The following is a 25,468-nucleotide window of genomic DNA, read 5'->3' on the forward strand; positions in this document are numbered from 1 at the left end:
AAGTCACTGAGCGATGATCACACCGAGGTAGCGAGGGCGGATATTATGCGCAAACTTGCTCAAACCTAATGTTACCTACCGCGCATGTTTGGTTATTCCTTAGCCCCAACGCATAATCCTCTTGTCGAGATGAGCAACACGATGTTGTTTTTGAGGTTGGTCTTCCAGTCTGCCTCCGTCAACAGCTCTTGTCGAGTGCTCCCGACAAAGCTGCTGGTAGGCATCTCAAGCGCAATTTCAGTTGCGCATTCTTGAAGGCAAGCGCACGAATATACGAAGAAGTTGGAGGACCATCTAATGCAGAACCACGTATAATGACTGCTTCGTTATAGCGCCCAGGTAGCTGCGAGTGTATGAATGGTTCACGTGACTGCATCTCGCCAGCTCGGAAGCTGAGCTATGGGTGGGATCACGACACTAAACGCACGCCTAAACTTGGGTAAGCGGTGAGGTCCAAAGCAGGGCCAAAGTCAAAAGGCAAAAGATCATCAGGGCCCGCGTACCCGCATCGCGGGCTGAGTGAGGACGTGCAAGACGCATGACGTATTACAGTCCGATTGGACGGTTAGACCGCGTTGCCGTTACAACGCAGCTGGCTTGGCAGCATAGCACAGCCGCATCGACTTTGATGCCCACGACACCTCGACACTTGACAGCCCATCCATAGCACGGAACCATCCATTGCGTCCAGTGTCTACCAAGCGTGAGTTGGCAATTGACGTACATCGGTCCCATACTCACTCTCACACCCACAGCTGCGAGCCTCCCCTATATCGATAGCCGTCCCAACAAGCAACCCGCTCCCGAACAAGCTCTACCACTCTCCGGCGCAAGCCGCATACTCTCGTTCACGACCGACCACGACCTCCATATTCGGAAAATGCGCACATTCTTCGCTCCCCTGCTGCTTGCGCCCCTCGCAGCGCTCGCGGCACCCGACGTCTTCGCCGACTTCGAACCAGCCGTTGCGCCGTTAGAGAACGCCGTCTACGAGGCCATGGAAACCTCTCCCGCAGACAGCGGCGTCGAACTCCTCAAGAGGCAGAACAACAACGCATGCGCAAACCAATACTTCAACTGTGCTGGCCTCGGCGCCCCAGGACTCTGCTGTCCACGAACTGCCGTATGCTCAGCCGACCAAGCCGGACAGGTAGCATGCTGTCCCCAGGGCGCAGCATGCACAGGAGCAATTGGCGCCATTGCGACCGGCGCAATCCCCTCGGCCACATCAACCGTCTCCTTCGTAATCGCATCCACAACCGGCGGCCCCTTCGTGCAGGAAACAAATGGCGCAAACCACGGAAGCACGGTACAGAACCAATTCTACCCTTTCCCGTACATACCGACGACTTACTCCAACGCAGCTGCCTGCTCGTCCGCTTATACAAGTTGTCAAAGTGATGCTGCAAGTTGCACGGCTGCTCTAGCCAACGGCGCGGCTGGCGTCACCATATCCGCACCCAACGGCGCCGGCGCGACCATTACTGCGATTCCGAGTGTCGGCCTCCAGTCGGCTCAGAGCATCTGCTCGAGCTTGAGCAGCCAGGCATGCTCGCAGCTTACTGTCGAGGCGTGTGCGGCTTTTGACGGTCAAGGCAACGCAGGAATGAGAGCCCGCTGTGCCGATTACCTCATGACAGCAGGTGTGGCTGTCGGCATTGCGGGTCAGCTTTTGAGATGAGCAAGAACAAGTCTTTGGGTCTTCGTTTCTCTGTCGATAATATGGTGCGTGGTTATGTTAATGAGACGAAAATACGACATGTGCTTCGACACAGCCTTGCTTTTGTGGCTTTCTGCCCTTTTACGGCGTTCATAGGGAGTTAATGGGGCTTGACTTGCGGCTGATACCTATGTCTGCTTGCATCTGTACATGCCTTCAATGAGATTATATAACCTTTTTTCTTCAACTCATATGATTGCACCACCTTTTCTTCTTTTGCAAAGTACATTGACATCTACTCGACATCGTGGAATTCTAGTGTGAGCCTGTGGTGTGGGAGGCAAGACAAGCGAGAATATAATACCAGATGTAAGTGAAAAGGAGATGCTTGATCATGTTAACAATATTTGCATTTCTTGATTCGTAAAGCGAGTGTCGTCGTTATCATAAAGCATAACTTTCAATGGCATCCATAAAGGAAAACCGGGTATCAAGACCGTCTGAGGTTAAGGCCCATGGGTCCCCTTCTCTCCCCTCCTCTGAACACACATCCCTCCATCATGCCGTGAGGAGCGTGACAGGAAAACTAAAAAACACACCACTTAAATATATCCATCTGTCCCGATCAAGAACGTGCGCAACCTACACACGGTCATGCGGCTCAACCCCCCTCGCAGCAACAGCATCAATCGCCTCAAAACTGCTCCTCGGACTCGCCTCCCCAATATCCTTACCAAACTCCTTCTGCCTAAGTTCCCAGCTCCCAACCCTTTCATGCCCCTTCTTATAATCTCCACCAAAGCCAACAGTACCCGCAGTAACAAAAGCCGGCGGGACCCCGTTCCTCGACAGACTAACATCAGGATCGGACGCCAACTTTGCCGATCCCTTGAAGCCGCCGAGCTCGGATTTCGGGTTGTGACCAAGACGTTGCTCGACCCGATGGAAGCGGATGCCAGCGAGTAGCATGACGAGTGCGAAGAGTAGACCGGCTATGACGAGGGAAATGACTGCGCCAATGACGCCCCCAACGACAGGGGAGACGGCGGGTTTCTCCTGTCGTTCTAGTGGTGCGGGTACTACAAGGGTGACACCGCTTCCGTCCGCGCCGAGACAGAAGAGACTGGGACTGCTGCAGCTTTTGCACCAGTCACTCAGTCCTTGCATACCGATGCTGCTGAGTATGGTGTAAAATTCTCCATACGGCATGTCTGTCATCGATCTTCCGCTGTTGAATATGGAGTAGGATTGGAGTGGCTCGTTGTCAGAGTCTGTTCCATTGTGGAAATAGAAGCGTACCCAGAGATCGTTGGGGTCGCTGGGCATCTCCGCACTGTCGCCTGTGCTGAAGAGCTCGAAGATCATGGCTGAGCCGTAAGGGGGTATGGATTTGAAGTCGTGTGATTGAGAGTCGAGCATCATGAGTGACATGAGGCTCACCATGGCGTCCTGTTCGCCGAAGAAGAAAGTAAGCGGGCTGGGTTTGTTGATCTGCCCAACGTTGTCTATCAGATTTTCGCTGTCCGTCGTGTCTGGAAGGAATTGGTTGAATGAGTGAAGGATCGAGCCTGCAAGTGTTTTGCCGCCAATCGCTCGTTTATCAGAGTCTGTGGTAGATGCCGACGTATTTCCATAGAGATACCAAGCGACTTCATCGGCATCGTGTCGCAGCTTGTCATATACACCCGTATAGTCGGAGTCGTTTGTCAACGTCGTGTGGATGCTAGAATTGTGCGCGTATTGATATGACAGGTAATCTGCCAGTTCAAGGGCGAATGTGTAAGACAGCTCGTCTTGCTCGGCGAAGCCTTCGAACCAATCCAAATCCAGCTTCTTGTACAGATCTTCGTTGGCTCCCTTCGCCGCCTTGAACTCCGGAGTAGTGAAATACCTCAGTCCGTCTGCCTGTCCTTGAGGGCAGGACAAGGTTCCAGAGACGAGTCTCGAATATGGGTCGTAGGGGTTAGCAGCGTGGATGCTGGCGTACTGGTACCCATTGAGTGGGTAGTCGACAGAAGTACCGTCTGCGAGCACTTCTGTTGTATTTCCAGTTTCCTGTGGTGGGTAAAGCCCTTGCATGAAGGCTTGGGCAGATGATACTAGGTATGGCGTATCCAGTGTCTGAACCCAAACCTGATCGTTGTCCAGAATGTTCTTTGACAGGCCCGCAATGGACTCGGTGCCAGTGACATATTTTGTTCTGAGCCTTTGCCCTAGCGCATGCATCTGGGTTGCGCCAACAGTGGTAAGGACTTGGGTATCATTGCGTAGAATGGGTGTTCTCTCTCCTGTTCGAACAAAAGCGAAAGCAGCATGTGTGTGTTCCGAATCCGAACTCTGAGCGCCGACAAGGCATGCAGAAGCCGCGGCGGCGACGATGGTGCGTGTAAACATTGCAAAAGTTTGTTGGTGTGTAACCCCAACACCACGACGGTGACGATGTTGCTTGCTGGTGGGACAGAATACTAACGACAGGGCTGAACCCACAGAATCCTGGGATCACATCTGTACTTATTCCCTGCGGCAGCTCGCATACAAACTGGAGACCCATGCTTATTTCTGAGGCAGCAGCAAGGCACCTTACCCGCCAGTACAAAGAAGCGAGCAGTCCGTGGCCCCCAATAACGATAGCGGCAGAACGCCTGACGAGAAAGTGGCGCGAACAAATTCACGATTCAATACGCGCCGCCGCATACTCGAGAGGGGCACGACGGAAAACGAAGCCTTACTCTACAGACATGGCATGTCAACGTCTGCTTTGAGCCGAAGATTGCGAGCAGATGAGCACCCGTAGCAATGCATCATCGCCGCATCATCGATGCATGAACAACATGTTGTAGTCCTTGGTGGCACAGCATCCGTAACAGCCGTCCTCAACCATACCATGGTGGATACCAGGACAAGAAGTTTTGGCGCATCGAACGATGCCTAAATCAATGAGGTGGCTGGGAGCTGACAGCGGGAGCCCAGGCCCTATCACGACTTTGTCCTTAAGCACGAGTGTGTTGGCCACTATACTACGCGCGGTTAGCCTGTGACTTTGCTAACTCTTCTCGTGGTCGTCACCGGGAAACCGGTGAGCGGAACACGGCACGTTCAGGTACAGTTTGAAGCATGAGATTCTTCCGCGGTGCTTCAGCGGCTCAACGGAAGAATAAGAGACGGCTACCTGCATCCAAGTTTTCTTTCTGACGAGTGATCTTTATTCTCACTTAACGCTGGCGACCTAATGTTCCAGAACTCATTCTTTTGAGATGCATATTGAGTGAAAATCGAAACGAGCCGAGGGACACTGTTTTGCTTGTTCAGACAACCGTAGATGACGCTAAAGATAGACCACAACGCTACACTTGGGCCGCCCACAGGCTGGAAAAACTCGCTGCCGATGTATCCGTGTCAACCTGAAGTTGTGAGATGGTGCACGTGGAAATTGAATTGCTTGTTCGTTTGACATTAAATAATATATGTCCGCCAACAGCGGGCGGGTATTGCTACAGTGGCCCTAGGATGCTGTGGGAGGCCTTCGTCTACCACGCTCAAAACGCCAGTTTGGGTCCGCCATCAAGCGACTAGAACAGGATATACCCTTGCCTTTTCCAAACATGACTCTACAAGCTGACCTCAACACGGCCCTCGGCACCCGGCGCACCACCGGCCTGCAGCGAAGGCAGGAGGTAGGTGATGTCATCCCAGGGATGCCTGTAGAGACCAGTGCGTAGCCTCTTCTGGTCAAGGAAATGGGCAATCAGACCGATACTTCGGCCGAGGACGAAGAGACCGTTCAGGACACCCATCTTCAGGTAGTCCTCAGCCTCCTCTTGGGTGAAGGCACCACCGTTGCGGACAAGGTCGACGAAGCAGACGGCGATGCAACCGTCAACGTTGAGAATCAAGTTGTCCTTCTTGGATGTTGTCACCGACTCGACAGCCAGCGCGTAGTCGAGCAGCTTGGTGCTGGGGAAGTTCTTCTTGACGTACTCCTTGACGAGCTCGACACGGAGATCGGGGTTGTTACGCGACTTGATCCTGTGACCGATACCGGGGACTGATAAACGTTAGTCGCTGCGCAAATGTAGCTATTCTTGTAGGCAACTTACTGAGCTTGTTCTCCTTCCTCATAGTGTCAACGAAGTCGCGAGGGCTGAGGCCCTTGTCAAAGGCCTTGCTGAACTCCTCAGCGGCACCGTCGAGCGCACCACCGAAACGCGAACCAATGGTCAAAAGACCAGAGACCAACGCACTGATGAGATCCTTACCAGCACGGGTAGTGATGATGGTGTTCATGGCACCAGACACAGCTGGACCGTGGTCGGCAGTCAACATAAGGACCATCTCGAGGAAACGGCTGGCGTAGTTGGGCAGGCGGCGACGGAACCACAGCAATGACATGACACCACCGATACCAATCTCCTCCCTGAAGACATCAGAGATGGGCATACCGGCGTACAGAAGCTCTTGGCCACGGTCGTCGGAGATGGTGGAGATGAAAGCAGCAGGCTTTCGGATGAGACCAAGCTCCTGCGCCCACGAGTAGTCAATGGGAATCTTGGGCACAACGGGCTCAGGCTTGGGCTTGATGGTGCCGTCCTTGACGAGCTTCTGGTAGACCTGGGCAAGAGTGCCGGGCATCTCCTCGAAGGTCTCTGGCACGTAGATGCCAGATTCCCTCATGGTCTTGTTCTTGGTCGCCGCAGTCTCAAGCTGAGAGTTGGCGAAAGAACCAGCGTGGCCGAACTGAACCTCGGTCTTGAGCATACCAGCAACGGTACCAATGGCCCAGGCAACAATGGGCTTGGTGACCTGGCCAGACTTGACAGCCTCAATGACGCGGTATTCCTCGACACCACCAACCTCACCGAGCAACACAATGATCTTGCAGTCGGGATCGGCCTGGTATCGGAGAATGTGGTCGATGAAAGTGGTACCGGGGTACCTGTCACCACCAATGGCGACACCCTCGAGCACACCATCGGTAGTGTTTGCGATGATGTTGTTCAGCTCGTTGGACATACCACCGGACTTGGAGACGTAGGAGACGGAACCGGGGCGGTAGAGCTTGGAAGCAACAATGTTGTCCATCATACCACCAGTGTTGCCGATCTTGAACGCACCGGGCCTGATACCTCCGACAGTAGCAGGACCAATGATGGTGATGCCCTTCTTCTGGGCAACGTGGAGGATCTCACGGGCACGGCGCTCGGGTACACCCTCGGCGATGATGGCAATGCACTTGATCTGAGGGAACTCCATCAGCTCCATGGTGGACTGGTAGACTGAGCGCGACGAGGCGAAGTTGACAACAGTGTCAACGTCGCTGTGCTTGCCAACGGCCTTTTCTACAGTCTGGTAGACGGGCAGCAGAGTTTCGCTGGTTCCCCAGTACCTGCATATTGTCAGTAGGGCATTCCCGGGGGCTAAAGCATTTGCCGGGCACAAACATTTTGCTGACGAATTGACCACCGAATGTGTAGATGATGCCGGCAACAGAGGGCTGCTTGCGCTTGCAGATGAAGTCAAAGTCGAGCATACCCTGAACGGCACGGGGCTGCAGTCCGCTGTTCACACGTGTTAGAGCCCTGCTCTCCTTGTATTGTAGCCGTTTGGGGGAGGGGTCTCTTACTAGACGAAGCATCGTGTCTTGGGGTGGAAGAGTGTGTGGGCGGCCGGTGGTGACATGGGCCGGCTGGGGGCAGCGAAACGACGGATGTTGTCGTTTGCGGAGAGGCCCTCGCCGGTCGAGGTAGCCGCCTGCGAGGGGACGTCTGCGGAAGGCATGGTGGCCGTGTGTGTGTGTGTGCGTCAGTTGTCTATCTGAGGCTTCAATTTATTCTGAAAAGGCAGCAAGGTCAGTCTCGTGTCCAAATTGGCCGACGTTTTGAGCTGGTCGGGGGATATATGGTTGGCTGACGTGAGGGTGCGGTCTACGTGGAAAAAAATGCTTCGGAGCTGTTGGGGCATGCACGCGAGAGCGGCGGGCAAGGTGGGATGGAGCTCAACAACGTTGTCGCACTCGGGGCTCGGGGAGTACTCACCTTATGGGTGCAATGCCGCGGCGTTGGCAAAGCAGAGGTGCTTGGATGGATGAGGAGAAGGTTGCGAAGGGGGAAAGGCGATTCTTTCCGAAGATTGGGCCCTTACTTTTGGCGGTGTTGAGCTGGAGAGTGATGTCCCCTGCACGAACTAGATCCGTGTGGCGCTAACCCCAAGTCCCGAGCGGTGAACGGGGACCCGAATGTCGTGCACCGCGAGTTCGCACCTCGGGATGGGGGGTGGTGGTAATTGATGCAGCCTCGATGTGTGCAACAGACACACTCGGGGTCCTGCTCTGGCGGAATCTGCGTCGGAATTGCCTCTCGCCGGCTCGTCGAAGGCTCGTTGTGGGTTGTGTAGGCCATCCGCAGCTCATGTACCCCTGGTGGGGTGGCCGCGTCGTGATAGGCTCGTCGCTCGCCGAGTGCCTTAGCCCTGCATCTGCTGCCCGCCCTCATTGCTCAACACGCAGAAAAAACATCAGACCGCTTTCTCAAGCTCCTTCCCAAGCCGCCTGACAACTCAAGTCTTGCCAGCAATTCCTCTTAATCCTCGTATCAACCGTGTGTCAAGCCTCAACAAATACAGGTACGTCGCTCCACCCCGGCCTGCTATTTTGCATCTTCTTGTGTCGGCTCCCTCATCACCTTCTCCGAACATCTTCGTCTCCGGACACCGCATAAGGCCCCGTAACCATTGCCGAGCCTGTCGTCGGGACTGATCCTGCGAGCTTCTTGAATCTTTCTGCTGCCCATTGCCTCCACGCGAGCCCCTCCTCTCGACGTTGCAATAACTCATCTTGTCCAGTTTGATCAAACACCACAATGTCAGCCAAGTCTATCCTCGAGGCCGACGGCAAGGCCATCCTCAACTACCACCTCACCCGCGCTCCCGTCATCAAGCCCACTCCCCTCCCCCCGGCGGCCACACACAACCCCCCCTCCAAGCTCGCATCGCTGCACTTCGCCGCCGATGAGGACGTCAAGGGCGTGCTCGACCAGGCCGAGGCCACATACCCATGGCTCCTCACCCCCGGATCCAAGTTTGTCGCAAAGCCAGATCAACTGATCAAGAGGCGAGGCAAGAGCGGTCTGCTCGCGCTGAACAAGACCTGGGCCGAGGCGAGGGAATGGATCGAGGCGAGGGCAGGAAAGGAGCAGCGCGTCGAGACTGTCGATGGCGTACTGAGGCAGTTCTTGGTCGAGCCCTTTGTTCCCCACCCCCAGGACACCGAGTACTACATCAACATCAACTCGGTGCGAGAGGTACGTTCATTTTCCACCTATTTCTGCATTCTCTTCTTCATGTCGTGTCGGGCGAGCGCGCGGTCTGGCGCATGCGAAAGCGTGCAAAATGCATCTTCGTGTGCTCTGGGTGGATGACTGCAGCTAAGTGCAGGCGGAGCGGGAAGTTGGCTCAGACTTGCGGGCGCACTGCCTGGTTTTGTTTGAAGGCCGGCCGGACGAAGGGAACGATGCCCGACCCACTTCTGCAGAGCACCTACTCTGCGATACGCACGTCCACTTTCACATGCCAATGTGGCTGCGTTTTTTTGCGCTTTGCGCCGCTACCTATGCATCGTCAATTTTCGGGCCCATGGTGTTGCGGCTCTTCTTAGTCGGCTACTGCACCGCCTTGTCCAATCATTCGCCGATCTCACCGCTAACTTTGCCGCTTAGGGCGACTGGATCCTCTTCACCCACGAGGGTGGTGTCGATGTCGGTGATGTCGATGAGAAGGCTGAGAAGCTTCTCATTCCTGTCGATCTGAAGGAGTACCCTTCAAATGAGGAGATTGCTGCTACTCTCTTGAAGAAGGTGCCCGAGGGTGTACACAACGTCCTCGTCGACTTCATCTCAAGGTTATACGCCGTCTACGTTGACTGCCAGTTCACGTAAGTTGCCTCGACCCGTCTTCATCTTCCTAATGCTCATGTAACCGTAGCTATCTTGAGATCAACCCTCTCGTTGTCATCCCCAACGAGGACAAGACTTCTGCAGAGGTCCACTTCCTGGATCTTGCTGCCAAGCTTGACCAAACTGCTGAGTTCGAGTGCGGTGCCAAGTGGGCTATTGCCCGCAGCGCGACAGCGCTCGGCATACCAGCTGCTCCCCAAAAGGATGCTAAGCAGACCATCGATGTCGGCCCACCGATGGAGTTCCCCGCTCCTTTTGGCCGTGAGATGAGCAAGGAGGAGGCATACATTGCCGAGATGGACGCCAAGACTGGTGCTTCCCTCAAGCTGACCATCCTCAACGCCGTCGGCCGTGTCTGGACACTCGTCGCTGGTGGTGGTGCTTCCGTCGTCTACGCCGACGCCATTGCCTCTGCTGGCTTCGCTAGTGAGCTCGCCAACTACGGTGAGTACTCTGGTGCTCCCACCGAGACTCAGACCTTCCACTACGCCCGTACCGTCCTCGACCTCATGCTCCGCGCTCCTCAACACCCAGACGGCAAGGTTCTCTTCATTGGTGGAGGTATTGCCAACTTCACCAACGTTGCCTCGACCTTCAAGGGTGTCATCCGCGCCCTGAGGGAAGTCGCCCCCCTTCTCATCGAGCACAACGTCCAGATCTGGATCCGTCGTGCCGGTCCTAACTACCAGGAGGGTCTCAAGAACATCAAGGGTGTCGGCCAGGAGCTTGGCCTCAACATGCACGTCTACGGCCCGGAGATGCACGTCTCAGGTATCGTGCCGCTTGCTCTTATCCCCGGTAAGACTAGCGACGTTAAGGAGTTCTCTGGTTAAGCGTGTGCTTTGTATATTAGGGTCGCGGGTGTAGACTGGGACTGCTTACGGCTCATGGCTAGACAAAGAGTTTAACGTTGAGTGTTCGACGAACCCCATTACCTCGCCTGCCTTGCTTGCGCATATGGCTAGCGAGGAAGGAATATAACATTTAATACTTCCACACGATTGCACTGTTACTATGATTGATGTTGGGTCGAGGTTAGATGAGGGCAGGCTTCCAGGTGTTGATGTTGGTGTACTGTCGTTCTTCGTGGAAGGCACGACTAGTATCCTCACCTTTCCACAACACCGTCACCACAACCATGCGGCCACGTGTTCTCCATGCTCTGTTCAGAGGCGATGACCAGTTCACGCCCTGCTTGTCGCAGGAGATACATTGGAAGTACTGCTCTCAATATGGTACTCATTCAATCCCACTCGTGTATTCCAGAGCAAGAACCCCAGGTAACACAGACCCAGCGCCAACCAAGGTCCCGCATATCTGATGGTGAACCATCGAAACGATGTTGCAGATTGAAACTCTCCCCTAGTCGACTATCTTGCGCATCTTCGGCTTGATGATTACTATACACAGTATACAACATGTTGCATTCTTCAATTGTCAGATACTCCTTATCGCGTCCGACTGTCTCTGCTCGTAACGTCTATGGAATCTTTGTATGGAACGCTTTCTCTTTCTGCTACCATGAATCTAACCAAATGTATAAACTCAGCGTATGTATGAGCATATCTCCTTACTGTTATCGTCACAGAGCAAGATGTCCAGCACCTACACTCCTACGATTTCCCATCCATTTATATCATCCTCCGCATCCACTCGTCCATGGTATCAAACAGTGCACCTAACCTAACTCCATCCTCATCTTCTCCCGCAGTCAACACCTTGACCACACTTCTCTTCCGGCCATGCCTCAATGTGAGTTCTCTCAATGGCGGCATCGAAACCAACATATCCCGCCACGAACCCTCCTTCGCCCCCATGACCTTGTCATTCTTGATCCAAACATTGAAATCCATAATCACCGGATGAAACACAATCTCCTGACTCGTCCGTATAAGGCCCAAACACCTCCTCATCATATTAATGTCATTGCGCACGCCGACAGAAAACCGAGTTCCAGAAGGCTGAAACCCATCCTCTATACTCTGCGGCGTGATGTCGAGCTCAAAGTCAAAAGTCGTAGGGACCATGTTATATATTTGCAGACCACGCGACGGCTTCAGGTAGAGCATTTCTGCTAGCAAAGGAGAGTCGCCGGGAATGAGTTGCCGCCACACGTTGCATACGCGCTGGGCGCGCAGCAAGTCCCAGAAATCGAGGTGGATGAAAATGTGTTGCAAGACTTCGGCTGGCAGGTCTGTCATGGCCTTTCTTTGTCCGTTGCCGTGGTAGGTGGTAGATGTTCTATCGAACATTTGGCGTACACGGTCTGCGTAGTTGCCTATGCTGCTGCGGCGACTGTCTCGCGACATTTCAGAGTCCCAGGAGCGCATTGAAGAGGCGTCTGCGTCTACGGGCAGGGTTGTGATGGAAGGGTTGCGGATGGAGTGGCCGGATGCGCTTTGTTTGCGCCGGTTGGTCGTGTCCTTGAGCATATCGGAGAAGCGCGAGAAGGCTGAGAAATGGGATTGATGGTGAAGATCCATCATGGTTCCTAGCTGCCTGGTTGTTGTGCCTTGGAGTTGAGCTTCTGCTTGGGGGTTGATGTTGATGTTGCTTCCTTTCTGTGCTGTCCTGAGCGCTTCGATACGAGATATAATTAGATCTCAGCCGCGATGACGACGCGGGGTGACGACGTGTAATGTAGTTTCTGGCACAGGTCTATGTCTGTTGTGTCCTAGCGACAATTTGCTGGCAACAAACTCTCCTTCATCGATTGTATGGGAAGCGGTGTGAATAGCATCGACCCAGAAACTGGGAAGTAACGACGTGGAACCGCAGCTGACAGGTCATTTCCACTAGCCTGTTGTGGCTTGCAGGGCACGGGAACCACATGGGGAGGCCGGCAAAAAGCAACTCGGCCATCTGCCACATGGGAGGATCGGCATTGTTTGTGTGATGGGCTTGCGATGCGTATCAGGGAAGGCGAGATTGATGGTCTGTCCGGCTGATACGCTACAAGGGTGTTGTCCCACTATTTTGCCGATGTTCACCATCAAACAAACTTCATGACGCCGTCTTTCCGCATCCAAGACCACATGCCATAGATTGCGATTGTTTCAAGATGGTAGCTCGTGTTGTATTGATCTACGGTTACATGGCTTCGTAAGCCCAACATTCGTTTGTCCTTGGGAGCTGTCTGTTGAGGCAATGATAGAGCACTGCAGTACGTGTGGAGCGGCGCAAAGCACGCTCGTCTGGAGACAACTACTGTGCTAAATGTCCCAATGATCCTCTGGGATCCCTCTTGGCTTACTTGTGGACACGGTGAGCCTAGTCGGACGCGAAGTCTCGAACAAAAAGGGCCCACCGAGTCCGTGATTGAAGGTCAATACATGTTAGCCATGGATTGCGCTCTCTTCAGCCGACCTCAATCGCAGCCAATGCGCCGATGACTTCTTCGGCGACTCCTCCGCTTTCCACCACCATCTTTGTGACTTGGGATATGAGTCCTCTCTTCATGCCGCCTCGGGGTGGTGTCCAGACGCCCGAGGTCGCCAGTAGCTCGCGCTGGGTGAGGGCATCGGCAGTAGAGGTGGGAGCTGTACCGCCCGTCGCCGAGTTCATGGAATTGGGCACGCCGGGTGGGGTAAGATGGGACGGAGGGTCGATGGAGCGTATCGAGACGATGCGCGCGCCTGTGGACGAGGTTGTTGAGTTTGTGCATGCGATTGCGAGGACTGCGTCTGCTACTGCGAGTTCCTCCTTGGCGGGGTCAAAGATGACGTTTGACCCTACTGCCATGGCGAGGATGATGACTGGCGGCTTCCCCAGCTGGGTCGCAGTCTTGTTGGTGCCGGGCTGCTTGGGGTATAGGGGCACGGCGGCATCCCAGTCGTCGTCGAACAGGGGGTCTTCGTCCTTTTCCGACTTGAGGGCTGGTAGGCGCGTGGTGAGCAGGGCGAGATGGGTGGTCATGGACAGCAGGGCGAGCGGGTAGGAGAGTGGGGGTGACAGGAGCAGGATCTAGCAGTGTCAGCGCAATTCAGACGAGGGGCGTGGCGGCTTGTTACATCGACGTAGAGCTTCCAGTGGAAGCGTGTGTTGATGTACAGCCGGTCCTTGAGCTCTCCACTGGCTAGCAGGCTCTCGGTGAGCATGGAGGAGAGGAACACAGGCAGCGCATCGTCTTCACGGAAGCCGGGGACCTCGACGCTCATCTCGACCCACGCGTTCTGGCCCTTGCCCTTGGCGTCGTCCGTCTCTTGCGCATCTGCCATGTCTACATCCTCTGCCTCTCCCAGCGTCGGGCGCTGCCGCGACCGCTCCACCTCGGCCTTGACGCCCACGAGCGCCTCGGTGCCGTCCTCGAGGGCGATGCGCGCACTGCCGTTTGCGCTGGGGAGCACGTCATACTCGGCGCGCATGGAGCGAAAGTCGCGGGGCCCTTTGGTGACATCGAGGCGGATGGGGGGCGACTGTGAGAGGGTGGAGCGCAAGAACGACAGCTCAGCGGGCGACAGGTTGACGAGGGCCTGCTGAGGCGCCATGGTTGGTGTGCGTAGTGGTGTGCGGCTAGCGGGACGGCGACAAAGGTGTTTGCTGCTGCTGCTGCTGCTGCTGCTCTCCAAGTTTGTTGCGCATTTGTTTCGGCGGGCGAACTAGCGGCCCCGGTCATTCGGCTGCAGCGTCACTCCCTGGCAGGGCCTGGCGCAAGCAGCTACTTCGCGCGACAACACCAACCTGCAGTCCAAGTGCCGTCCGCTGACCGCTGGTCCTCGGGAACGCATCATCTGGGTGCAGAGTCAATACCTCTGTCCTTCTCTGTTGTAGCCGCGTTTTCCTTCCTGCCCTCTCCTCCCAAAGTGCGCGCGTTATGGTAGTCTGAAGCAAGCCACCCGGCCTTTGTCACACGTACCGACGGCTGCCGCCAATGTCACCCCCGACCTCGAAGCCGAACAGCGGCAATGGCATCACCACCATCGACAAGCTCGACTACCCCCCAACCTCGCCCCGTCGCCCCCTCCTAGCCCCCGACAGCGACACCGACTCGCAGCGACGCAGCCAGAACACGAGCTACGCCGGCAGCTTCTTTGAGCAGGTGGCCGAGGGCATCTACGAGCAGGACCGCGTCAAGATGCAGCGCGCCGTGCTACGATGGCTGAGCTTCGTCTGGGCCATCGTCATCTGCCTCTGCGCTGGTAGCATCACCGCCTTCTCTCTCTACGGCCACTTGTTCCAGTCCAAGCTGCACTACACCCAAGTCCAGGTCAACATTGTTTCCATCGGCGCCGAGCTCGGCCTCTACCTCCTCGTCCCCATCTTCGGATACCTCTGTGACCGCATGGGCCCCGGTGTGCCTGCTGGTCTGGCAGGTCTGCTCTTCGGCTCGGGCTATCTGCTGGCAGCCTTCGCCTTCAAGAGCGGTCCTCCGCCCTCGGCCGGCGGTCACGGATGGCCCCATGGCGTCATGGTCCTGGCCTTTGCCTTAGTCGGCATGGGCACAAGCTGCATGTACCTGTCCGCAGTAACAACATGCGCAAAGAACTTTGGCCGTGGGAGTGCCAAGGGCGTGGCTTTGGCAGTGCCCATTGCTGCCTTTGGACTGAGTGGCATGTGGCAAAGCCAGGTCGGAAGCCGACTGCTCTATGTCAGGAATCCGGACGGCACAAAGGGGGACGTTGACGTGTTCCGCTTCTTCCTCTTCCTCGGCATCCTGCTCCTCTGCGTAGGCGCCATCGGCTTCTTTGCCCTGCGCATCATGGACGAAGAGGAGATGATCGACGACGCAGTAGACGAGCTCGAGAGATCGGGTCTGCTGCAGCGCGACGAGTTCTTCACCCAGGCTGCCAGCCATCACGGCTACGGAACCATGGACACGCAGGACCTGTCCGACTCGACCTTTGACTTCCTACAGTCCGAGGCTGAGCGTCTCAAGGCCAAAGCAGAAGAGGAGGCGCGGAAGAAGACATGGCTGCTCAACGAGGAGACTCGCCGCTATGTCATGGATCCCACCATGTGGTGGCTCGCCGGAGGCTTCTTCCTCGTCACTGGTCCCGGTGAAGCCTTCATCAACAACCTAGGCACCATCATCGAGACCCTCACTCCCGCCCACGTTTCCACAGACACTTCGCCAGCAACCCATGTTTCCATCGTCGCCATTACCTCCACACTCGCTCGCTTAATCACCGGCACACTCTCTGACGTCCTCGCCCCCGTCGCTCCTTCAAACCAGCACCGCGTCGGTCCAGACTCCGTCGCAAACTCCATGTCGTCTCTCCCACCTCTACCACAGCCGCGCAAGAGGTTCACCATCTCGCGCATAAACTTCCTCATAGCATTCGCCTTCATTCTCTCCCTTGGTCAACTCCTCCTCGCGACTGGATGGGTGCAGAACCACCCCTCTCGTTTTGCTGTTGTGTCTGCATTCATCGGTGCCGGTTACGGAGCCGTCTTCTCGCTGACACCCATCGTCGTCTCCGTAGTATGGGGCGTCGAGAACTTTGGTACAAACTGGGGCATTCTAGCCATGACACCGGCTGCAGGTGCCACCCTCTGGGGTGCCGTCTATGCTACCGTCTATCAGAGAGCTGCTGAAAACGGCGAGGCGGGCGTTCAAAAGGACCCAGAGGATGTTCTTTGTCACGGAAAGGCTTGCTATGCGTCCACCTTCTGGGCCATGACCATAAGCGTATGGATTGCCATGGGTCTCTTCCTGTGGGCTTGGAGGGGTCCCGGTGGCTGGAAGAGGAGGGGCGTTGCTGTATGATAATACTCTTGTCTTTGTTTTGCATGGTGAAGGGCGTTTTGTGTTTTGTGGGCATGAAGCGTTGATTGCATTGATCCTGAGTTGCTCTGATAGCGTTGCATACACCTCTTTCCTAGCTACATCGATGTCATTCCTGGATATCATCAATCCCTACAGTTCTCCAAACGTGACCAAAGCAATTAATTGTGCATGCTTGTTGAGACCAGAGACATACAAAAGAGTGAACAGACTGGCCAAAGCGGCAGAATCTTGGTTGGTCAGTCGTCGGTGGGTGGCAGTGGTCGTCGTCGCAGCCGGTGGGCAAAAAGGTCCCTGGGGGGAGTAAAAAGAAGCAAAATGTAAGTCAACACACCAGCCCGCCATTCGACTTCCAACCCCAATAGGAGTAATCCGGCGCCGCCGTTCCATGGTGGACACCTGATTGCGGAATTGCTTCCCTCATCAAGTTGTATCCATTGCTTAGGTCCCTCCAGCATCACTGGTTACCCAAGTGAGTGGATTAAAGGACACCACAGAACTCGAACCGGGCTCCTGCTGAAGTATACACAGGAAGACAAATGGGGATAACGGAATTGCGCTTTCTTACGGAGACCCGTTACAGGTGGCAAATTTGAAAATTAACTATAATATAGTGAGCAGTTGATCTTGTGGCTGACCTGCTCAGCTGTCGCGTCTTTGCCGCCTTCGGGCCCCATGTTTTGTAAGAACGAGGTGTGTTCTGTAGCCGAAGCGGAACTGCGGGGTAAGAGCGACATGACCGGAACACAGATCAACCAGCCATCCTTGTGATATCACAATGCAATAATCCCTGAACGATACACCACAACTGGGTGAGTATCTGTATACTGTATGCCTTCTAGTGCAAAACTACGCTTAGTGACACTTTATGCCTTGAGGATATGCAATAGCTTTCCAATGTCCCTCCGCACATCGTCGCACCCTAGACGCTTTTCCTCATCACCTTGAACCATGTCGCTGATCAACTGCTGCACATTGACACCCACATCGCCCAAGCTCTGCGCAAACCCACTTGGAAAGACTCCGCGACGAAGCTCCGCCAAAGCTGCTATCCGCTCCATACGCGTGCTGAACTTCTGCACCATTTCAAATGCTACTACTCCAAGAGCGAAAATGTCGAGTTTCTCGTTGATGCCGCTACTTGCTTGTGGACGGTAGAATTCCGTGCCCACTGGTTTGAAGGTATCCGATGCAGTATAGCTGTTGCTCAATGCCGCCACAAGCCCAAAGTCTCCGATGCGTGGCGTCAGGTGCAAGCAATCACGCTTTGGGCAAGACTTGCAGCTTGAGACGTCAACAGAACCATATGGGGGATACCGCGCCCTTGAGAGCGACAAGAATATATTTGCTGGTTTGAGATCGCGATGGACTACACCCTGTGCATGTAGATACTCGACTCCGGAGACAATATTGTCCAGTAGCTCCAGTGATACGCAAGGGTGGAAACAGTGCTGTTCAACAGCCTGTATGTTAGGAGAGTGCTGGTCAGACGAGAGGAATGCGGCAAGGTTGGTCTCGCAAAGGCTCATTTGCACGTTCAGTGTAAGGACTGGTCCGAGGCTCTGGTTCTGAATCAAGTGGCGGGGTGCATCGCTGTTGGATATCATGCTGTCTGACATCTCTGACAGCGGCTCTTGTGAATACGGCATATGTGATCTCGGTATGTTTTCAACATCGTCGTCCTCCTCCTCTTCATCAACATCTTCGACTGCGCTCATTCGTGACTTCGTCGAAGATATCGTAGCGATCGTTGTTTGACTTGCTTGGCTACCCCGACGCTTTGTGCGTCTGGTCTGCTTCAGTGTTTCTTTGTAAGACGAAATGATGGTCTCACTCTTCATTTCATTCAATTGTGGTTCAGACTCGCTAAATTCGAATATGATTCCGGCGCTGTTGCTGTTTTCCGTTCGCGCAAAGGGATCTTCAACTGACAGGCTTTCTAGTTGGGAGTTCAGGTCGCCGGAGCCAGGCGAGAAGGACGGAAATGCGGGCCGGTCATCCAAAAGATGGTCGTCTCTTAACATTGTGACCTCTGGTACAGCCGCAGTCTCCGTGTTTATTGTAGTAAATTCCAGCCAAGCGTTGTGATATCGCACGATATTGTTGTGGTCGAACCGAGCCAGAGAACGGACCTCCTCGAGCATGCTTTCTAATTCTTCAGGCCCATGCTCTTGTATCCTTGCGACCTTGGAAGGGCTTATTGGTATCCTCTTTACAGCATAGAATGAGCCGTCCAGTTTATGCTTGGCTTTGAAGACTTTTCCATATCCGCCCTTTCCTACAATCTCAAGTTCCGCAAACTCTCGGATGTAGCGGTCCGTCTGAAGATGAGGATAGCCTCGCAATTGGAGTTGTACTGGAGCTGATATACCCGAAATTGCATCAAAGCCAAGAGATGGCTGTTGAGGTAGAGGTATGTAGACTCCAGGCCCCGAGTGTGCGACAAGCGCCTGTGAGGATCCTTCGGGAATCACAGCAAGTTTGCTGAGGTTGCTTCGGGTCAGCCGATGGATTCCCTGATTCGCAGTTGTTCGGTGGCCTTGCATCTCGTCGCTTGCATACGCATCGTCCACGTTGTTGGAGATCTGACGGGCGATCTCTTTGTAGGCGGCTCTACCCAGTCGTTGCACCTCCGGATCGGAGATATCTTTTCCTAATTGCTCCGCAACCTGTCGAATAGTCCGCTCCTCCAGAAGCGAATGTAGCAGCAGATCTCGAACATTTTGCGCAGAGTTTTGGCGCAGTTCCAGAGGAGGTCGGTGGGGCTGAAGAGGCTGCCGTCCTGATGCAGCAGAATCTAAAGTCTGGATCCTTGACAGAACGCTATCTTGGTGTGACTCGCTCGCCTCTTCATATTCGCTTTCTTCGTCAGAAGTCTCCGAGCTCGATGATGATGACGAATCGCCCGGTCTGCGAAACATGGACATCGCGAGTGGAAGGAGGGGTCGTCGTCAGTCGATACGAGACCTATACAGACCAGCTACTGCCAAACAACGGCTGCCAGGCCAACTACAGGCCTTTCTAGCATTCAAAGATCTGCAGGTGAAAAGATGCGAACGCGGTTATGTTGTCAAGACGCTTCTAATCGTGTGTTGTTTGGTGTAGCTGCAGCGCCGAGTAAAGTTCAACTCGATGCCACCAGCTGTACCAGCAAGGTCCCCATGAGTACGCGATATCTAGGCAAGCATCGAGCGTCGGAGAATCCCATGGAAATGAAACGTGTCTCCCGAATTGAAGGCGGAGAACACAGTAGCAGTCACGTTGAGTTCGGAAGGGCGCAAGCCCAAGCGAGCCCTCGGGTGGGTCTGTCTGGCAGACCCGGCAGGCACAAGCGCGTCATTGCACGTGGCCAGGCCATCGCGAACAATTCACTTGCATGCACGCGCTTCTCAACCACTCGGGCAGCTGTTGGGGAGCGATAGCATTCTGCGTTACCCTGGTGTCTCTCAGACATTATGTCGCGTTCTAATCGCTCTCTGCACCCTCAAATCCCGCCAATGAACGGCTGATCGATCAACCTTTTAGGCACCATGCCGCGTCAACTACCTTGGGCGAAGAAGAGCGGTGGAAGTCGGGCACACATCCAACCAGCATCATCGCTGCAAACGCCAAAGCCACACGATGCGACTGTTATAGACGATGATTTCTTCGAAGACACGGTTCTGGCACGCAGAAGAGAAAGATCAGATGAGTCTGATGACAGCCTTCCCAGACTTCCAGCCGAACCGTCTACGCCCCGAACCAAAGGCAGGACCAAAGATGCACTGCGAAAGAAACGTGAAGGGTCTTCGTCGCCACCTCTCATTGAAGATCTCGAGCAACCATTCATGGAAGGCATGTATAAAGGTGTATCCAAGTTTGACTTGCGCGACGACGAGTGGATGATGGTCGAAGATGAGTTTCTGGAGACGGCAAAGCTGTTCACGCGACACTTGCATATCGCCGAATACGAGAAGCTCAAGGCGACCATCGAAGAGAAGAAGAAAGAAGCGGCTGGCATCGCAAGACCGGTTATTGCGAATGTGAAAAGATCGACAAGTGGCGCCATGAAAGAGAAGGCTAGGGTTCAAGACTTGATACAGAAGAAGGCTATTCGTGATGTGTTTGCGTCGCAGGAAGAAGAAGAAGGCGACAAGGAAGAGCAGATGGTGTTATCTAGCCGAACCAACCTGACGTCTGCGTTTGTGTCTTCAACAAATAATGCTATGGCTGCATCGAAAGGGACACCCGGCAGATTCGCGGCACAAGATAGCGACAACGACAGCGATGATCTAGATGCGCCGCGTCTCTCAGACAAGTCATCATGCAGAGCCACCACCATGTCGACCCTAACCCGGAGGAACAGCATAGCAGGAGGGCAAGATTCTGCCCCGTCTCCTGCACCTAATCCGAGGCCACCCAGCCCTACCTTCGCTAAGCCTGCGCCACCTAAGACCGCAGCAAACCCTCGCTCGAAATTGAGTCGCACAACGCCCTTCGATATGCTCGACGACTGGGATCTGAAGAAAAGTAAAGCATCGTTGCAGTCTTCGTTGAAGCAACCTGCTAAGACACAGAATATATCACGCGCACCAACCCTCGGCGGACACTCACAGCCACTCGCTTCTTTCAACAATCGAGGCGACGCTAAAGTGAGACGATCGACTGTCTCGTTCGAAGAAGACGTGCCTACCAGAAACCATAGCAGTAGTGATGGTGGCGGTGTCAGTAAGGAAACCGCGGATCGTCTTGCAAAGCGAAAAGCTCAGCAGGAGAAAGACGAGAAAGAAAGGAAACGGAAAGCTGCAAAGTTGGATGATATACCCACGTTTTTGTTCTGAGTTGCGTGCCGTGATTGATGGATCTTGAGTTCGTAGCTGTGGTGTTTCGTAGCTACTTGGAGAATACAGCTGATCCTCTTGGTTGCGAGTTTCTGCAGGCTGTCTAGGTACGAAGATGCTCATGTTATTTGTTGAGAGGCGTCCTCAACATCAAATCATACCCTGAAGGTAAACGCTGTTACTTTGCCATCTGATTCATTGTCAGTCCTCTACGCAAACTTTACAGATAAATTTCAGAGAGGATAGATTGTCCAGAACCCATCTCGTTCATTATTACCATGGATTATCATACATCTTCATAAAGCTCATGAGCATTACCTCAATAGGCACATGTGCCTCCAACAAGAGAGACACAGGGTTTTAGGAGCAACCCAAGGAACATGGTTTTCTCCGACCCCAACAGCAGCTATAACAACAGCCGCGTAAGCCTATCCGAATAACTTGTCCAGAACACGGTTGAAAGCATTAGTCTCTGGCTTCTCCACAAACGTCCGATGATACTCTTCAATCTCGGCGAGATCAGTCACAAGATCCGCTTCATGTGCCGGGATCCACTTTGTCCTCTTGAGAAGCTTCCAGAATATGAAGAGGATGGGGAACGCAAACACCCTGTTTCTTAGATCAGCATTTCGCCACATTGATGGTGGAGACGGCATTGAGGGTGAAGACTTACATCAGATACGAGAACAGGAATGAAGGCACATCCCACATTCCCTTCAAGAATACGGTATAACCTAGATGTGGGCGCAGAAGGTTAGTCTATGTCTCACATGCAGTTCTTGTAAAGATAACTAACCTCCAACGAATGTCATGACGAAAGTCGTGACGAGGCCATACCATGCCGCGTAAGGCTGTGCCATGCCCTTGTATGGCAGTGTGTCTCGATCCAAACCCTGTACCTGGCAAGCCTTGTAGAACTTTAGGAAGGTAAAGCACATTACGCTGAAATTGATGAGCTGGGACGCTGTGACCAAGCTGACGAACCAGTTCAGCACAACAGCAGAGTTTTCACCAAGCTGGAGGAAAGAGAGAAGGGCGATAATGAGGACGACAAGGACACAGTAGAAAGGCACACCTTGCTTTGTGCATTTTGTGAGGATTTTCGGTGCCTTTCCTTCCAGAGCAAGACCGAAGAGGGAACGAGATGCGCAGTAGACGTAGGAGTTTCCGGCGGAGAAGGCGGATGCGAGAACACCCGCGTTGACGACGTGAGGAAGGCCTTCGATACGGAGTCGGTTCATGGCGATGACGTAGGGTGAAGCTGCCGCACCTGGCTTGCCGTCACGGAAGGCGCCGATCAACTCTGGGTCGTTGTAGGGAACGTTGATGCCTACGGCTAGAGAGCCGAGTACGAAGAACGTGGTCAAACGGTAGAAAACGGCGTTGTAAGCACGGGGCATGACTTTGCGTGGGTTCTCGGTCTCTCCTGCAGCCATGGAGACATAATCGGGTCCGGCAATCGTGAAAGAAGCCTGGATCAGACACTGAAGGAAGCCCAGGAAGCGACCAAGCTGACCCTCGTAGTAGAGTTCTGTGAAACTTCCGGGATTCTTCCAGTAGCGGAATCCGTAACGGTCTTTTTGAGGGTTGCCGCCCAACATGGAGATGAAGGTAAAAATGAGCAGGCCGATGATAAGAAGAACTTTGCCGATGGCGGCCCAGAACTCGGTTTCGCCGTACCATTTGACAGCCATCATATTGATCGCACTAGAACTTTGTCAGTAATTGATTCGATCGCAATGTCTCAGGGACTACTAGAAGGCAAAAGCTGAGCACGGTGCTTTACAGCTACTCCAAAGCAAGCGCCAAAAGCATGCAAAAGTCGCACTTGAAAAACGGGATTATTGACGTACGCATAGAGGACAAGCACGATGGCGATGATGGCGCCTGTGGGCACTGCATCAGACCAGAACCCGATAATGACGTTGCAAGCTACGATTTCAAAAGGCACGAGAGCAGCCTCGAAAACGAAGAAGTTCCAGCCAGCAGCAAATCCAAACGCGTCGTCCACGAATCTTCCAGCAAATCGAATGAAGGGCGAGGATATGGGAAGATAGGTAACCATTTCAGCGATGCCTGCGAAATTGCATTAGCAAGAGCTCAGCATTCTAGCGCGAGCGGCAAAAAAGGTGATTTGGCATATTCGATAAAGCACTCGGGCATTGTCGCAATGGGGAGGGCTTGTCGCTTTGGGAATTGGGAGATGGAGAGCCTCACTGAGCGTCACGGCTAGAATGACAGTACACCTGTACAATGTTAGCGCTAGTCCGTCGCCGTAGATGGCGAGTTTGAAGTTGCATACCATAGCGAGAATGCAAGGAACAAACTTGCAGGTCCTCCGTTCATCAGACCTCGACCAATCTGCACATATAGGGCGGTGCCAATAGTTCCTCCAATACCGATAAGCTGAATATGTCTGCTCTTGAGTTTTCGGTGCGTCTGATCGGTAACTGCCCTCACAGATCCGACCGCACTGGGGCGGCGAGGGTCGACATTGTAGTGATTCTTCTCTTCATCGGCGGCAATGTAACCTGGATTCTTCATCTCGTAGGGCCCGCCACCGGTTTCAAACTCTCTGCCGTGAGAGGCCATTGTGTGTGAAAGTCGTAAACCTCAAGGCTGAACTTCAGAGTATGGTTTTGAGAAGCAGAGCAAAATACTGTACTACGAAAGCCATGTACCAAGAACCAGGATATTGGGTTATATTCTTATGGGTTGTGAGCAAGGCTGATCGTCGTCTGTGAGATAACGGAAGAAGATGCGGAGCGGGCTGTTAAATACCTCTCAAGCACCCTAGCGTAAGCAAGTGGAAACCCTGCATAGGCGGATTCCTTGTGGTGAACGCTGTAGATCGCGCTAGGCTGACTGGGCATTCGCAACTATCCCGCTTCTTCGAGGGTCGGGCTGAATGTTAGTGGAGGGCGAATTACAGATGGGCAAGTTGGCGTTTGCAGTGGTGGGGCTGCAGCAAGGCATATTCACATTTCCTCTGTCCTTCACTGGCCAAACGGCTGTTCATCTGGGGGAATATTCAGGGCCGATGAATCCTTGTCTCGTGCGCCGCGAGTTGGGAAAAAACCCGATAACGACGTTTGGGGAGCAGGGGTTGAGGTACCCGGCATTGCTAGCTGGACGTTGTTGGTTAGAAGAGCCCCCAGACGGCCTGCGTACACGATTCAGCGCTGGTGCAACCCACTGTACTTCCAAGACCCTGAATTCTTTTTGTGATCATACAACAGCCTCTTTCGCATGTCGCGGTCACGCAATTGTTGCTATCGGGCCACATGCTCTTCCCGGTCGGCCTCTCCGAATCATTCTCAACCAGTTTTGTGGGACAAAGCCCCTCCATCTCTTGAGTGTATCTTGGCCTGCGACTGTTCTCCAATGACCGAGCCCGCGTTGTTTTTCGGACGGCTGAAGCTACCTTGGCGTTTCTGGGCTGGTGGGTTGGCTCCAGGCTTGCTTCGTTGCCTCCGCTGTATGTCAGAGGCTTGTCTATACTTCGGAGGCGGCCACTAGCTCGGGCCAAGCCAACTTCTACGGTAGTCCTCACTTGACAGGCCCTTCCACCCCGCTGCGACGAAAAGGACTAGAAGCCGTGGGGAATGAGGGCGCGTTGCTGAAATGATGCGATGTGACGCTGCAGCGCCATGAAATAGCGTGCTGGCTGTCAGGTTGTCAGCCTTGTGTCGCTTGAACCAGCCTTTTCTCCATCCAAGACATAAGTCCTGATGCCTTCGCCAAGTAAGCATCAGCCCACCAGTGGATGTCGAAATAACGCACCCCACGCTGTCGCTGACACTTGGCGGAAATTTCTTGCTCGTGCTTCGCCTCTCCAAATTATGCAGTACAATAGCTGTAGGTTTAATAAGTCCGCGACGCGTGGGATTACATATACTGAACAAGCCACCAGGAACATCACGTCCGCTTTCGTTGTCTGGTCTGTTCGTATATCTCGCGCTTCCGCCGTACGGGTGGTCGGGCGATCGGTCGTATGCTAACCCGGGGAATCGTGCGACATTGCGATAGCACCAGCAACAGCAACAGTGACAGCAACGCTTGTGTATTTTGTTGGTAGGCTACGATAAGTATTTGGGAAACTGAAATGCTCATAGGCGCGAATTACGCGACAAGAGTCGGCGCAGAAGGTATTTAAGAGCCTTGGAGTTATGTTGAGATCCAAGGCTGTGAGTGGCTACTTTGAGAGCATGCGGTTCGTCGCCCATGGGTCATGGTGTCGTCGCAATGACCGACCTGAGGATTGGAGCTTGTGGTGCGCATGGTGCTAGGGCGACAATTTGGTGATTCCCAGGGCATG

The 25,468-nt window shown here is 54.0% G+C and overlaps 9 protein-coding genes across 9 annotated transcripts; 4 read left to right on the forward strand and 5 right to left on the reverse strand.

The window, feature by feature from the left end:
• Positions 1–399: 399 nt before the first annotated feature.
• ACET3X_009777 (uncharacterized protein) lies at positions 400–1,427 on the forward strand (the record flags this gene model as incomplete). Its single annotated transcript, XM_069455929.1, has 4 exons — positions 400–439; positions 668–703; positions 756–1,309; positions 1,365–1,427. 4 exons carry the CDS (start codon positions 400–402, stop codon positions 1,425–1,427), a joined length of 693 nt encoding a protein of 230 aa, XP_069302610.1.
• Positions 1,428–2,302: 875 nt separating this feature from the next.
• On the reverse strand, positions 2,303–4,054 carry ACET3X_009778 (uncharacterized protein; the record flags this gene model as incomplete). Its single annotated transcript, XM_069455930.1, has 1 exon — positions 2,303–4,054. The coding sequence occupies one exon, from the start codon at positions 4,052–4,054 to the stop codon at positions 2,303–2,305; it is 1,752 nt and encodes a 583-aa protein (XP_069302611.1).
• A 1,043-nt stretch (positions 4,055–5,097) lies between these two features.
• Positions 5,098–7,764, reverse strand: ACET3X_009779 (uncharacterized protein). The gene is made up of 5 exons (XM_069455932.1): positions 7,569–7,640; positions 7,281–7,489; positions 7,099–7,215; positions 5,758–7,043; positions 5,098–5,705 (listed from the first exon to the last, which is right to left on the reverse strand). Exons 2-5 carry the CDS (start codon positions 7,433–7,435, stop codon positions 5,269–5,271), a joined length of 1,995 nt encoding a protein of 664 aa, XP_069302612.1. The 5' UTR covers positions 7,436–7,489; positions 7,569–7,640; the 3' UTR covers positions 5,098–5,268.
• A 442-nt stretch (positions 7,765–8,206) lies between these two features.
• Positions 8,207–10,594, forward strand: ACET3X_009780 (uncharacterized protein). The gene is made up of 4 exons (XM_069455933.1): positions 8,207–8,278; positions 8,498–8,955; positions 9,370–9,584; positions 9,635–10,594. The coding sequence occupies exons 2-4, from the start codon at positions 8,515–8,517 to the stop codon at positions 10,437–10,439; spliced, it is 1,461 nt and encodes a 486-aa protein (XP_069302613.1). The 5' UTR covers positions 8,207–8,278; positions 8,498–8,514; the 3' UTR covers positions 10,440–10,594.
• A 22-nt stretch (positions 10,595–10,616) lies between these two features.
• ACET3X_009781 (uncharacterized protein) lies at positions 10,617–14,141 on the reverse strand. The gene is made up of 3 exons (XM_069455934.1): positions 13,617–14,141; positions 10,939–13,569; positions 10,617–10,886 (listed from the first exon to the last, which is right to left on the reverse strand). Exons 1-2 carry the CDS (start codon positions 14,091–14,093, stop codon positions 12,964–12,966), a joined length of 1,083 nt encoding a protein of 360 aa, XP_069302614.1. The 5' UTR covers positions 14,094–14,141; the 3' UTR covers positions 10,617–10,886; positions 10,939–12,963.
• A 335-nt stretch (positions 14,142–14,476) lies between these two features.
• Positions 14,477–16,312, forward strand: ACET3X_009782 (uncharacterized protein; the record flags this gene model as incomplete). Its single annotated transcript, XM_069455935.1, has 1 exon — positions 14,477–16,312. One exon carries the CDS (start codon positions 14,477–14,479, stop codon positions 16,310–16,312), a length of 1,836 nt encoding a protein of 611 aa, XP_069302615.1.
• An 884-nt stretch (positions 16,313–17,196) lies between these two features.
• ACET3X_009783 (uncharacterized protein) lies at positions 17,197–19,257 on the reverse strand (the record flags this gene model as incomplete). The annotated part of the gene is made up of 1 exon (XM_069455936.1): positions 17,197–19,257. One exon carries the CDS (start codon positions 19,255–19,257, stop codon positions 17,197–17,199), a length of 2,061 nt encoding a protein of 686 aa, XP_069302616.1.
• A 603-nt stretch (positions 19,258–19,860) lies between these two features.
• On the forward strand, positions 19,861–21,150 carry ACET3X_009784 (uncharacterized protein; the record flags this gene model as incomplete). Its single annotated transcript, XM_069455937.1, has 1 exon — positions 19,861–21,150. One exon carries the CDS (start codon positions 19,861–19,863, stop codon positions 21,148–21,150), a length of 1,290 nt encoding a protein of 429 aa, XP_069302617.1.
• Positions 21,151–21,578: 428 nt separating this feature from the next.
• On the reverse strand, positions 21,579–23,742 carry ACET3X_009785 (uncharacterized protein; the record flags this gene model as incomplete). Its single annotated transcript, XM_069455938.1, has 6 exons — positions 21,579–21,759; positions 21,824–21,884; positions 21,947–22,857; positions 23,004–23,226; positions 23,368–23,396; positions 23,453–23,742. The coding sequence occupies 6 exons, from the start codon at positions 23,740–23,742 to the stop codon at positions 21,579–21,581; spliced, it is 1,695 nt and encodes a 564-aa protein (XP_069302618.1).
• Positions 23,743–25,468: the final 1,726 nt, after the last annotated feature.

The sequence above is a fragment of the Alternaria dauci genome, chromosome 10 (genome assembly GCF_042100115.1).
Source record: "Alternaria dauci strain A2016 chromosome 10, whole genome shotgun sequence".
Taxonomy (NCBI): domain Eukaryota; kingdom Fungi; phylum Ascomycota; class Dothideomycetes; order Pleosporales; family Pleosporaceae; genus Alternaria; species Alternaria dauci.

Bases quoted from the DNA above. Each gene is read 5' to 3' on its own strand.
- ACET3X_009780 (XM_069455933.1), top strand. From the start codon at position 8,515: ATGTCAGCCAAGTCTATCCTCGAGGCCGACGGCAAGGCCATCCTCAAC. The intron at 8,956-9,369 runs GTACGTTCATTT...TTTGCCGCTTAG, and splicing joins ACATCAACTCGGTGCGAGAG to GGCGACTGGATCCTCTTCAC. The intron at 9,585-9,634 runs GTAAGTTGCCTC...ATGTAACCGTAG, and splicing joins TACGTTGACTGCCAGTTCAC to CTATCTTGAGATCAACCCTC.
- ACET3X_009779 (XM_069455932.1), bottom strand. From the start codon at position 7,435: ATGCCTTCCGCAGACGTCCCCTCGCAGGCGGCTACCTCGACCGGCGAG. The intron at 7,044-7,098 runs GTTTGTGCCCGG...GACAATATGCAG, and splicing joins GGTCAATTCGTCAGCAAAAT to GTACTGGGGAACCAGCGAAA. The intron at 5,706-5,757 runs GTAAGTTGCCTA...AACGTTTATCAG, and splicing joins GAGGAAGGAGAACAAGCTCA to TCCCCGGTATCGGTCACAGG.
- ACET3X_009781 (XM_069455934.1), bottom strand. From the start codon at position 14,093: ATGGCGCCTCAGCAGGCCCTCGTCAACCTGTCGCCCGCTGAGCTGTCG. The intron at 13,570-13,616 runs GTAACAAGCCGC...TGACACTGCTAG, and splicing joins ACTGGAAGCTCTACGTCGAT to ATCCTGCTCCTGTCACCCCC.